This window comes from Nelumbo nucifera, chromosome 4, assembly GCF_055504915.1.
Source record: "Nelumbo nucifera cultivar China Antique chromosome 4, China Antique-T2T, whole genome shotgun sequence".
Classification (NCBI taxonomy): domain Eukaryota; kingdom Viridiplantae; phylum Streptophyta; class Magnoliopsida; order Proteales; family Nelumbonaceae; genus Nelumbo; species Nelumbo nucifera.
The window spans coordinates 33765441-33779253 of NC_142652.1; the positions used below are offsets into that span (position 1 = coordinate 33765441).

The following is a 13813-nucleotide window of genomic DNA, read 5'->3' on the forward strand; positions in this document are numbered from 1 at the left end:
GGGTCCTTGTCCAGTTGAATCTTACAATGATTTTAAATATTTTATTTCCTTTGTTGATGATTTTTCAAGAATCCCCCACCTGCTGGCTTCTTGAAGTTAAATTTTGATGGGAGTTGTAGGGGGAATCCAGGACAATCAGGGATTGGAGGTGTTTTTAGAGATGAGAACGGGGTCATTTATGCCCTGTTTTCAGGCCCAATTGGTGTGGGGGATTCCCTTAGAGCTGAGATCTTGGTAGTTATGGAAGGAGTTCAAAAAGCCAAGGAGATGAATGTCAGGAAACTCATAATTGAAGGGGACTCGGAGGTGGTGATAGGGTGGCTGATTAAAGACGACTGGTGGTTTATGGATCTACAGAAATGAGAAGAGGAAATTCAGGTGGCTGGTGCGGGAGATGGAAATCAGGATGAGTTGGGTTAAGAGATCAACTAACTCTTTAGCTGATGGATTAGCTAAACAAGGGATAGAAAGGGAAGCAATGTTTTGGGCTAAGTTGTAACTTAATTGTTTCTTCTGTTTCTTTTTCTCTTTTTTCTCTCTTTGGAGGGTTTAAGTTGTATTCGGAAGATAAGAGTTCTTGTCTTCCTTGCTATAAATATTTTGATATTTCAATGAATTGATTGAATCTGTTATTGATAAAAAAAAATGATTTTTCAAGAATGACTTTGATTTATTTAATAAAATCTCATACAGAGGTGTTTGATATATTTCTCTCCTTTTATGCTAAAATTAAGAATCACTTTGGTATCTCCATCAAATACTTTTGATTTGACAATGCAAAAGAATATTTTCAACACCCATTCCATATGTTCTTTGAATTTCATAGCATAATACATCAATCATCCTGCTCCTCTACTCCACAACAAAATGGAGTAGCTAAGCGGAAGAATAGACATTTACTTTACACTGCTAGGGCACTTTTGATTCAAATGTCAGTTCCAAAAAAAATATTGGAGTGATGCTATTCTTACTTCTTGCTTTCTCATTAATCGTATGCCATCTTCCGTGTTAAGTGGCTCCTCTCCTTTTTTCTATTGTCTTTCCTTCTCAATCTCCATTCCCTTTGCCTCCGTGTGTCTTTGGTTGCGTTTGTTTTGTTCATCGCTTGGGGCAAGTGTTGGATAAGTTGGACGCCCGTGCTCTTAAATGTCTCTTTCTAGGGTACTCTCGGACCCAAAAAGGATATAAGTGCTACAGTCCTTCCCTTCGGCGCTCCTTTGTTATTCCTGATGTGACTTTCTTTGAAAATGTTCCTTTTTTTCCTCACCTGAACCTACTTCCCTTGATACTCTATCCCCACCTCCTCTTCCCTTACCAATAGAGGAGGTGTTTGTGCCTACTCCTGTTGTTCAAGAGTCAATGTGACCACAGATCCATCGAGTGTATGCTCACGGCCCTCGTGGTATTATGTTTCAGCTTTCTCCATCCCTATCTCCGCCATCAGCGGCTCCTCTGTCGAAGGATCCATCTCATTTTGATCTTCCCATTGCGCTTCGCAAAGGTAAGCGTGCTTGTACTGAACATCCTATATCTCATTATGTTTCATTTGCCCATTTATCTCCATCCTATCAGAATTTTGTATCCCTTTTATCGTTTGTGTTTGTTCCTAGGTCTCTTCAAGATGTTCCTCTCTCCGGAATGGAAAAGGGCAATGGATGAGGAATTTTATGCTCTTCAATCCAATCATACTTGGGACCTCACTTCTCTGCCTCTAGGAAAGAAAGCAGTTGGTTGTTGGTGGGTTTACACTGTTAAGTATCTTGCCGATGGTAGTGTGGAGAGATATAAAGAACGCTTAGTAGCCAAAGGGTATACACAGACCCATGGTGTTGATTATACTGATACCTTTTCACCTGTAGCTAAAATGGGTTCGGTCTATGTGCTTATTTCCTTGGCTGCACACTTTGATTGGCCGTTGTTCCAATTGGATATTAAAAATGCATTTCTTCACAGTGACCTAGAGGAGGAGGTGTATATGGAGCAACCTCCAGGGTGCGTTGCTCAAGGGGAGGAAGGTAAGGTGTGCCGGTTGAAGAAAGCAATTTATGGGTAGAAGCAATCTCCGAGGGCCTGGTTTGGGAGATTCAGTAGTGTAGTACAACAGTTTGGGATGACACAATGTAGGGTTGATCATTCAGTGTTCAATAGAGACACTACCTCTGGGAAGATTGTGCTAGCAGTCTATGTTGATGACATCATTATCACAGGAAGTGATGAGCATGGCATTGAAAAGCTCAAACGATTTTTACAAAATTAGTTCCATACTAAGGACTTGGGGAACTTGAAATATTTTTTGGGCATAGAAGTAGCAAGGTCAAAGTTGGGAATCTCTCTCTCACAAAGGAAGTATGTGCTTGACCTATTGGAAGAAATTGGTCTTTTAGGGGCAAAGCCAGTGGATACCCCTATAGATCCAAATGTCAAGATGTCTGATAGTGAGGGGGAGCCCCTAGATTGATCCTGGACAGTACAGGAGAGTAGTTGGAAAACTAATTTATGTAACCATTACAAGACCTGACATTTCCTTCAACGTTGGATTATTGAGCCAATTCATGCAGAACCCAAGGACAACCCATTGGGAAGGTATTGTTAGAGTTCTACACTATTTGAAGGGGGCTCCAGGTAAAGGGTTGTTGTATAAGAAAGAGGGAGAACTTTCCTTGGAAGGATACACAAATGCTGATTGGGCAGGGTCAATTACTGACAGGAAATCAACAACCGGTTACTGCACCTTTTTGGCAGGGAATTTGATTACTTGGAAAAGCAAGAAGCAGAATATGGTGGCTAGGAGTAGTGCTGAGGCCGAGTGCAGAGCCATGGCCCACACTACATGTGACTTGGTGTGGTTAAGACAATTGTTACAAGAGATGGGAATATCAATCACAACCCCCATGAAGCTATTTTGTGACAACCAGGCTGCCGTTCATATCTCCTCTAATCCAGTGTATCATGAGAGGACCAAACACATAGAGGTGCATTGCCACTTTGTTAGAGAAAAGGTGGTTAGTGGAGAAATCATTACCCCATACGTGAAGTCTGAAGATCAACTAGCTGATTTGTTTACCAAAGGCTTGAGTGACCAGCTCGGATGAAATACATTTGCAACAAGTTGGAGTTGTATGATATATATGCTCCAACTTGAGGGGGAGTGTTAAAATACATCTTTGTTTTTAGGGTTATTTTAGTCTTTTCCCTTCTTTAAATCAGTGTTTTTTTGTCTCTATTCTCAAGCATTTGAATACAGGAGTAATAATGTAATTTCACCTTTTACTATGAATTAATCATTCAGGGCAGCAGTTCTCTTCTTCGATAGAAACTGCAGAGCCCTATTCTGTTCGACCTTTCTTCTCCTCTTCTTCTTCTTCATCCCTTCTCCTTCTAGGCTCATAGCAGAAGCCTTCTTTTTATTTATTTAATTAAGTACAGGCCTGATAAGTGATAACAGGGTTCAATGTTCCAAAACCAATGTCACTTAATTGTAATAACAAGGTTGCAATCAACATTGCTCACAATCTAGTAATGCATGAGAGGACAACACACATCAAAGTGGATAAACATTCTATTTGTGAGAAGCTAGAAAGGGGTGAAATTTGTATTTCTTATGTGTACTCTAATGAGCAGTTGGGAGGGGGAGTGTTGTTAGGGGTCTTTTTATGTATGTTTTTTATACATTATTTCTACTGTTGGTATACCTGAGGGTATATTGGTCTGTGGATGCTGCCAGACCACTTTGCTTACCTAAATTCTTTGTCTCTTATTCTTCTTTCTCTTCCAAATCAACCAAGACAAATGATTCCTATTTGGTACTTCTCTGGCCAATGCATCCGTCATGCAATTGGCTGATCTTTGAGTCCATTTGAATGTAGATTTTAGTTCCCTAGACAAGTATCTTATTTCTTTCAAAATATTTCTATATTGCCCACCCAATTACTACCCTTGAAACCCCTTCCACCATCAAATCATTGTAGTTAAAAAGTCTTCCTAGTATCAGCCCTTGAGTTACATCAAGCATCTCAACTTTAATTGAATTTTCTTAACTTATGGGTCCAGAGTAGATTGCCATGATTGGACCACCATAATTTTTGAACATTCCCTCAACACCCAAATTTCCCATATTATCCAATCTGTAGCCATCAGTTCAATTTTATGATGTTCACAGGTAGTGGGGACCAAGTTACTTGTGCATTGTTTCTAGCCATCAGAGGTTGTGTGATGCCAACCTCTGATAATTTCATCTTAGGAGAAAGGGAAAAAATGGATAATGATTTAACCAAATGAACCACACTTATTGCAATAAGAAATGAAAATAATGGAAACAAAGGACTTATTTCTATAATGTCAAAAGGCTAGGGACACAAGGACCTTCTTCCTCTTATCTATAAAATGAGTTGAAGGTTCCCAAATCATCATCACTTTTAGTAATTCAAGAAAGACTGAACATAGCTTTTGAGGATTGAAGTCATATTCTACAGAGGATCACCCAGTCTGCAGCTTTTGGGAGAACATAGAGAGAAAGAAAAAGGTGAATTTTAGAAAAAGCTCTGAGATTGCTTCCAATATTTCTTTTCTTTTTCTGGTTAATAAATAGAAATACAGAATTTTATGTAAATAAGGTGGTGTAAAAGTAGAGACAAAAAGAATATCTTTGACTTACAAAATGCAGTTAAAACAAAAGTAATAAAACATTGTCAATGTTCTAATCAATTCCTCATCCTAGCTTAAACCACCTCATATCCTTGAAACCTTTAAATACAAAAGCAAGTCCATCATCCTTCCTCACTTCAACTTTTTTCTTCTCCAAAAGCTGATCAACTACTTGAAGTACTTGACACATGTTGCTAACCCCCATGAATAAAACCTCCACTCTTTTCCCAATTTCAAAATTTATCTAAAGATTCAGGAGAAAATTCTAGGATATGATTGAACTCAATCGCCCTCTCCACACATCCCTCAAATCTCCTCTTCCAAAGTGTTAGATTCAGAAGAGCCAGAAATCAGAGAGGCATCTATCAACCACCCCCAACCCCCACCATAACCTCAAGAAAATGAGATGAATTAGATTCCTTAACTTCCATGGTCTTGGTATGCGAAGTGTAGGCAACTGAAGATCTGGAATTATTGAAGAAACCCTTTAAGAAGACTTCATCAGCAACCATTCTCATACCAGTGTAGGCAACAAGGGATCATTGCTTGGTATAATGGTAAAGTCTTGGGTTGACAAGTATGAGAATGCAGTTTCAAGCCTGAAAGTGGCCACTTTGTGCAAAAATATGCCAAAGTTTAGGTCCATATCCTGTGAACCCCTCCCAAGAGCCCAGATAGCTTGGACCAACATTGGGTAATGGCCTTTTTAGACATGACTCACGACAACAGTCAAAAACATCAGGATCAGAGACTGCTGCCATCACAAGAGACATGAATTCCAGTATGTAACTCTTTCCACTTGTTTCAATTCCAAAAATAACGAACTCTGCAGTAGTGATTGATTTGCCAATGACCCCTGTGCTTTAGTGTCTGCCACTCACATATCAGCTACCACCCGGCCTTAACATCTTCTCCACCTTCATATTCCCCTTGCTGGTGGGTGTCAATAGCTCCAGTAATATGCACACAAAAAAATTGCCACATACAATTGAACATTGTTTTAAGAAAATCTTCTAATGATCTTTTTAACTTCAACCCTTCAACCCCCCCCCCCACCCCAAGGCCAAAGCCTACAAATGGATTTAAGCGATTGGATAAAACAATAACATAGTTGCCAACATCACACCTATATAGTGGCCAGTCCATAGAGCAAGTGAACAGCCAATCCATTAGACCCAACAGCCAAAGAGGTTGAATCATGTTCTTACAATCTCCATGCATTACAACACATCGGAACAATATAAATGCCACTGATAAATAACATATATGTCCTTGGTAACTGTAAATATAGTATGATTTAATAATTTAATATTTGATCTCATAGTAAGATAACAAGAATATAATATCAGTGACAATACACAAAAAAAAGTTAAAATAAAAGAATGTGCACACAGTTTCATGGATGCTATTAAGAAGAATCCATACTACAAAAACAATTACATTCTAAAAATGAAGAAATTAGAAGATATGATACTTTACCAACCCCAATGGATCTTACCAGATTTTGAACGAAAGTATTCGAGAAGTGATGTGTATAGTTGCCTCTTAGCATTAAGGGAACATTATTTTCAAAAACCCTGAATATATTACCAAGAAAAAATATTTATATGAAAAAAAAATACAGAAAATGAGTGAAGAAATAAAAGCATAAAAGAAATTTCATCTTTCTGTAATATAAAGGTTAGTATATATATCTAGTCAGAAAAAAAATAAAGTGAAACAGTACGTAATAATGGAAAGGCTAACATTTATGCTCCTTAATGGTATTAAAGCATCATCTAGGCACCAACTAGGTGTTTTAGAGGCCTATCGCTTCGGCAACTTACAAAGTGGGTGACTAGGTAGTACAGGTAAACACTTCAGTGGGGGACAACAAGTAATTATCCCCCATAATATATTGATATGACTATCATCCATTTTAGGTCAATATGAGCATATGCAACCCACTTTCAAACATAAATTAAAAAAAAAAAAAAATCTATCTTCTATTCTGAAAATAAGGTGTACATAAGAATATATGACTTAATTTTTTGTTAAATGGTTTAAATTACAGTAACATGACTTATCTATATGTATTAATGGTATATTATGTTTGTAACATGAAAGAAGAAGAAAACAGAGGAGAGAAAGACGGGAGAAGAAGAGAGTGAATAGGCGGCAATATCTTCCAGCTGGCCCTAAAGAGACATTTATATTAACTTAATAAATTACATGATTGTACAAAAATGCCCTTGATTAGAAATGACCTAAGAAAGCCAATACCATGACTAACTAAGGCCCAATAATTTGAGGCCCACTAATACCCTTAACTTCAAACATAAACAGCCCAATGGGACCACACATGTGGTTACCTATCACAAAACTCCCCCTCAATCTGAGAAAAGATATCCATCATGCCCAGATTGCCAAGAAGACCATGGAACTTCATTGAAGGTAAACCTTTGGTAAGTACATCAGCCTGTTGCATTTCTAATGGAATGGAGGGAATGCAAAGGTCACTAGAGACAATCTTCTCTCGTACGAAGTGTCTGTCCACCTCTATGTGTATAGTTTTATCATGTTGCACTGGATTATTTGCAATATTGATTGCAGACTTATTGTAACAATACAGTTTTTTATATCAATAACAGAATCAATTTCATTAATTAGAGTAAGTACAAAGGATGAAAAAGGGGGAGAGACAAAAACTCTTAGCCCTCCCCAACAGAAATTTCAGTTACAACATAGCCCAAAATAAGGTGTTCCCTCCCACCCCTAGTTTGGCAAGTGTGTCAGCAAAAGCATTGGCGTCTCTTCTCACCCATTTGAAATTCACTTCCACCCCCTGTAACGGTCTCTTGACTTTCCTCTTGTCTTAGATATAACACCACCACCCAATCTCCTCTTCCTCCCAAAGCCACTTTATCACAAGCTTTGAATCACCCTCTACTAAAAGCTTCCGGATGATCATCTCTTAAGCCCTTTCGAATGCCTTCCAAAATAGCCGTAATTTCCACCCTCAATGAATCACTTATTCAAACTGGACCCAAATAGATCTCAATGACTTTTCCTTCCTCATCCCTAAAGACTCCTCCAATGCCAAATGGATCTGGGTTCCCTTCACTGCTACCGTCAAAGTTGAGCTTAATAAAACCACTAGAAGGAGGGGACCAAGAAGGCTAACAACCTCCTTGATAGGAGAAGAATATGCTACCTCCCTCCAATTCCTCATCAAAACATCCAGTGGTATCCTTAAAAATATTCAATGTCTTCACTCAATGGGCTACTCTGATGGCAATGGCTTCAATGATAGCATCCTACTCCTTTCTTCATCAACAAAAATTCTCTAATTCCTCTCTTCCCATATTGTCCAATAGACCGCTGCCCTCATACACTTCCATAAGATTCTTCCCCTCTTCATTGGCCAGCTAAAAACATAGAGGCAAACAAACTTTGTACATTAGGAGGAGGGTTCCACCTACATCCAAACAAACAAAGAAACCATTCCCAAATTGAAGAAGAAAAAGAGTAGGAAATTAATAAGTGACAACAATTCTCACCATTGACCCTAGATAGAGAACACCAGTGTGGGGAAAGACACCAATTAGGTCTTTTTTCTTTGCAATAAATCAAAAGTATTAATTCTTTCTTGGAACACTTCCCAGCACAAACCAACCAACCTATGCAGAATAGGTTTACTCCACAGCTCCTTAACTGGGAAAGACAACCATTGACAATCACTCGATTGAAAGGATGAGAAAATGAAGCACAAGTGAAAGAACTAGGGTGAGACAAAGTTCATATCCTCCTATCCCTTTTTGTCATATCCAAACACACCCCCTCAAGGTTTTGAATCAAACACATGAAACTTGTAATTTCACACACACATAGTCCCCTTCTAAACCCTAAGTCCCAACCAAACCCAATACTTGAGTTAGATGGGAAGAAAAAAGAAGAAATGAATTCCTCCTTACGGCTGGAAATGGCATAGAGTGAGGATAATTGTGTTTTGATAGGAAAATTGCCCACCCAAACATGACCCCAAAACTTAACAAGAGAACCAAACATGCAACTATATCTGATAAAAGGTAAGCAAAACAGAAGAATATCACAAATGGACTTCCAAGGAGAAGCTCCTGTAGCCCTAGCCAAAGTTCCAAAGTCCCAACCATCAAACACAAGCCCATGAATACTAAAAATCACCTTCTTCCACAGCTTATCCCTGTCAAGAGGTAATCTCCATAACCATTTCCCCAACAAAGCAATGTTCCTCTTCTGAATTTTTTTTAGAAAAGACAACAGATTTCATTAGATCAAAAAGGGAGGGATGTACAAAGCCTTGTCTACAATGGTAAAGTATGATCACTATACAAACAATCCCTTCCCAGCCCAGATTTAGCTAGATTATTAGCCACATGGTTTAATTCTCTAGGAATCCATCTGAAGCTGCATTGAAAGTAAGAACCCAGCTCCCTGATTTCTAACAGCAAATGAGATAGTTTCCACGGGTCCAAAGTCTGTCCTGAAGCCCAGCTTATAACATTCCTTGAATCTCCTTCAACTACAATAAGACAGAACTGATAAGATTTGCCAATTCTAAGGCCTTCCAGGAGGGCGCTAGCCTTTACTTCAGACGCATCAGCCGCCTTTGCAGGACCACTAAAGGCCCAAGTCACATCTCCATTCACTCTTCTGATCAAGCCTTCTATTCCAGCATTTGGGTTGTTGCTCTTCTGAATATTACCGATACCTAATCCTCCAAACTTCTTACTCCTACACATCACTTTCCACCTTACTCTATGATCCTTCTTCTCATTACCTACCTCCCAAGAAAAAAAAAACCCATCAATTTCTCTAGCCTTCTACTTATCCCATATGGAATCCTAAAGACTAATAAATAATAAGCAGGAAGGTTGGCTAACTAGATTTAAACAGAGTGATTCCTTCTCCTAGAGACAAATAACTACTCTTCCGCGAGGTCAATTTCTTAGTGAAGCGATCAAGAACAGGGTTACAAAAGTTACTACTCTTTGGATTATCCCCTAAAGGTAAACCTAGATAAGCCATAAACCGCTGAGAAATCATACAACCCAATATTTTTACACTTTAAGTAATCTCCCTTTCCTCCATATTCAATCCCACCATGCAACTCTTATCAAAATTAATTTTTAGATTGGACATTTCTCAAATAGTTGCACGACCATCTTTAAATTCCTCATCTATCCAAGATCACCCTTTTCACAAAAAAAGATTGTATCATCAGCAAACTGTAGGTGGATAATAGGTACATCTTCTCTACCCACCCACCATCCCATTATTAATCTTCTAAAATTTGCCTTGTCAATGAGTCTCTCAAACACATCTGCAATCAGAGTGAAGAGGAATAAGGAGAGAGGGTCCCCTTGCCTAATTCCTCTACAAGCTAGTAAATGATCCACAATTGTCCCATTAACCAAGATTGAGTAATGGCAAGTCTTAACACACCTCATTATCCATTTACACCATCTCTCGCCAAACCTAAAACTTTCCATGACCTTCAACAAGAAACCCCAATCAACTAAATCATATGCCTTTTCCAAATCCAATTTATAGACAAACCCTTTCTTGCTCGTTCTCTTCATATCCTCCACACATTAATTGGTTAATAGACTTTACGGAATCATAGCTACAGTGCTTAGTTAATTATGTCTTGCTTGTGCTCTTCTGATCTTCCAAACTCATTAGTATTCCATTCTTTGATTTTGCCTTTAAGTTCCTTCAACTTCCAATGAAACTTCATTCCTTCCCATTTCACCCGTGGATTACTTTCCTCCCACCAATCCTTAACTCTCTCAATAAATCCACTAGAGCACAACCACATGTTTCAAATATAAAAGGAGTTGGACCTCTACCCCTCACATCCTCCTCAAATATGGCAATTGGCCAATGATCCGAGGTCACTCTTGGCAAGGCTCTAGATACTAAAGTGCCCTATGATCCTCCCAATCAATGGTAAATAAAAATCTATCCAATTTCGAGCAAATAGGGTCAGCCTGCAAGTTAGACCATGTAAAGTTGCTATAGGAAAGAGGCAGTTCCTTAAGCACAAAGACACCAATGAATTGGTTAAATCTCCTCATACTGAAATTTGTTCTCCATCTTAGATTAGTGGTTTCTTCCTAGAATTTTACCACATTTAAGTCCCCCCAAGGCACCAAAGCTTGTCCCTCATACCCCTAATATCTTCCAATTCTTCCCAGAGCTTATTTCTCTCCTGATATCCATTAGGCCCATACACATTTGTCAATACCCATTCAAATCCATCTAACACTTGCCTAAATTTGATGGAAATTGTGAAGTAACCCACCAACTCTTCAATTCCAACTAAAGATTCACTATTCCACATTGTCACAACACCTCCCGAGGCTCCCCATGATAGGTATATAGCCCAATTTAACCCCTAGCTTTCCAAACACTCCTAGCCCATCTTTTGTTAAAGTTCATCACTTTTGATTCTTGAATTAACAAAATATCTGGCTTTTTCCTTTCTAAGAACCTCTATGATAATAGCTTTTTTCCTCACCCTCCCTAAAACCTCTTACATTCCAACTCACAATCTTCATTCCTTCTGTCAAAGATTTAATCCCTTTACTAGCTTCTCCTAGTTATTCCCTCTCATCCTCCCCTTTCTTCCACTAAATTCCTTATCCTCCCCAACACCTCTTTTCAATCTTTCCACTTCACTCATTTTCCTTTTTCTTGCCTTGCCTCCCTCCTTACTTTTCCTTAAGTAGACTCTCATATCAATTGGATTTTGTACTTTACACCCCATTTTTTCCATGAATAGAACCACAAAATCACTCGACCCAGATCCACCCTTTCTTTCTCCCTGCTCCTAATAATCACCTCTGAATCTATACTAAGGTTAATAGGCTCAGTCCCACTCTCTTCCACCTCATGGTAATTTCCTTTCTCCATTTCCTCTCTCTTCAAGTCCTCAAAGAAATTTTCAATCATCTCCCATATTCTTTTACCCCTACACTCCTCTTCTAGGACACTCTCATCACCAACTTTAGCTTCTATTTCCCCATATTCAGTTTGCGGCCTAAGAGCTGGAGTGGAACTTGGAACAACAAGTACAACCACAGAACAAAGATTAGTATCATAAACTGAATTGACACGAATACCTAGTTCCTGGTGAGGGGAAGAAGCAATCACACTAGGCAAGTCATTTGACTTTTCAAGTTCAGGAGTTAGAAGCTCATCTACCACCCTGGTTGGGATTTCAACTGGGAAGTCTTCATTCATTGAATTAATACTCTGATTGCAGCCAAGACTCTATCGTCTATCCCTTGTTGGATCTTCCCTGTTTGGTTCTTGGCAATCCTTAGCTAGTCCCTTAAGGACATTCTGCCTCAAAAAGGAATCTGGTTCTAATCTCCTCTATTAGAGTTCACAGAACAGGGGTATTTTGGTCATTTGGTTTTATCTATTTGAGAGTGAAAGGTCTGTTTTATTCAAGTTTAAGTTGTGTCCCATCACTTATGAGGGACCTCTATTAGAGTTCACAGAACAGGGGTATTTTGGTCATTTGGTTTTATCTATTTGAGAGTGAAAGGTCTGTTTTATTCAAGTTTAAGTTGTGTGTCCCATCACTTATGAGGGACAGTATTGTCTTTCTTGTAATTAAATTTATTTGAGATAAATACAAGTGGTTCGACTAGAGAGGACTATTTTTCCTCAATTGGCCAAACCCTTCTTCTCCTTCATCTTCTTCTTCTTCCTCTTCTTCTTCTCTACTTTAACCTAGAACTGAATAGGGTTTTCACATGGTATCAGAGCGATAAAACCTAGTTTCCTTTTCTTTCTTTTTCCTCTTTCCTCATCGCCCTTTCTTCTTCCTAGGTTCGCCGCCAGCCATATCAGCTTTATTCGATTTTCTTCTAGCCTGATTGGAAGCTCAACAAGAGGCCAAAAAGGAGTGGTCATTTTTTGGTTTTGGAGGTAAGTATGCCTCCAGTTGCTGTGGTGTACTAGATGCCCTCTATTCTGTGATATGAAGAGGGCTGTTTGTGGACAGGTATGAACAGTTTTTTTCGCCCAAGTAGTGGACTGCGAATGCTGTGTTTTGGTCTAGAATATTTTTCTGTGGTGGTGTGAAGTGATTAGTATGCATATCAGTCTCGTTTTCCTCTGTCTATACCTGGGTATGTGCGTTGAAAGTAGGGTTTTCTGTTGCTGAAGTCACGACAGCAGTGGTGTGGTGGTGCTTGTACTGTGCTGAATAGTGTGTGGTTGATTCTGAATAGTTGAAAGTAAAAAACTTTGTGTTCTATGGTGGTGTTCATACTTTCTTGTGAGGTGAGCAGATTTGGTTGAAAAATGATGTCAGCCGGAGATGGTAGTGACAACAAAACTGGTGTTATGATCTCTCCAGATTACCTAAATATTCAAATGGCATCTATTAAGCTGAATGGTGAGAACTATGTTCCGTGGGTCAAGTCAGTGGAGGTGTTCTTAAAGGCCATGAAGAAGGTAAAGCATGTGAGAGAAGAAAAACCTTCCTCTAACTCTCTAGAGTTTAGTGACTGGGAGGAGGATGCTCAAATTATGACATGGTTGTGGAATAGCATGGAACCAAAAATCAGTGTGAACTTTATGTTCCTAGATACAACTAAAGAAATCTGGGATCATGCTAAGAAACTGTATTCCGGGCAAGACAATACACCCACCTATCCGTCATGTGTATACAAATCGTCCACGCGTACCAGCTACTACTCCTCCGGCTACATCTCCGTCGACGGATCCGGCACCAGACCCGCACTCAGCATCTGAGCTTGACCTCCACATTGCTTTGCGGAAAGGTAAACGCACTTGCACCCTTCATCCTATTTCTAATTATGTTTCACTTACTCACCTTTCCGCTTCCCATCGCCAGTTTGTCACCTTGTTATCATCAGTTGTTGTCCCTAAGGATGTCTAGGAAGCCCTTGCATCTCCAGGGTGGTGCCGAGCCATGGAAGAAGAACTCTCTACCCTTCATCATAATCATACTTGGGACCTCACTGCTCTTCCTCCTGGGAAGCAAGTTGTTGGTTGTAAATGGGTTTATACGGTTAAGCATCTGCCTGATGGTAGTGTTGAACGCCTGAAAGCGCATTTGGTTGCAAAAGGGTACTCCCAAACCTATGGTATTGACTACACAGAGACC

At 39.3% G+C, this 13813-nt stretch overlaps 1 protein-coding gene across 3 annotated transcripts in view; it reads right to left on the minus strand.

The window, feature by feature from the left end:
• LOC104607427 (ketose-bisphosphate aldolase class-II family protein) overlaps positions 1–13813 on the minus strand; it is a 145092-nt gene that overhangs the window by 105141 nt on the left and 26138 nt on the right. For all 3 annotated transcript variants that reach the window (XM_088902420.1, XM_088902422.1, XM_088902421.1), the window contains exon 9: positions 6143–6221. In XM_088902420.1, coding sequence (XP_088758546.1) covers positions 6143–6221 — 79 coding nt within the window. The remainder of the gene's footprint in view (positions 1–6142; positions 6222–13813) is intronic.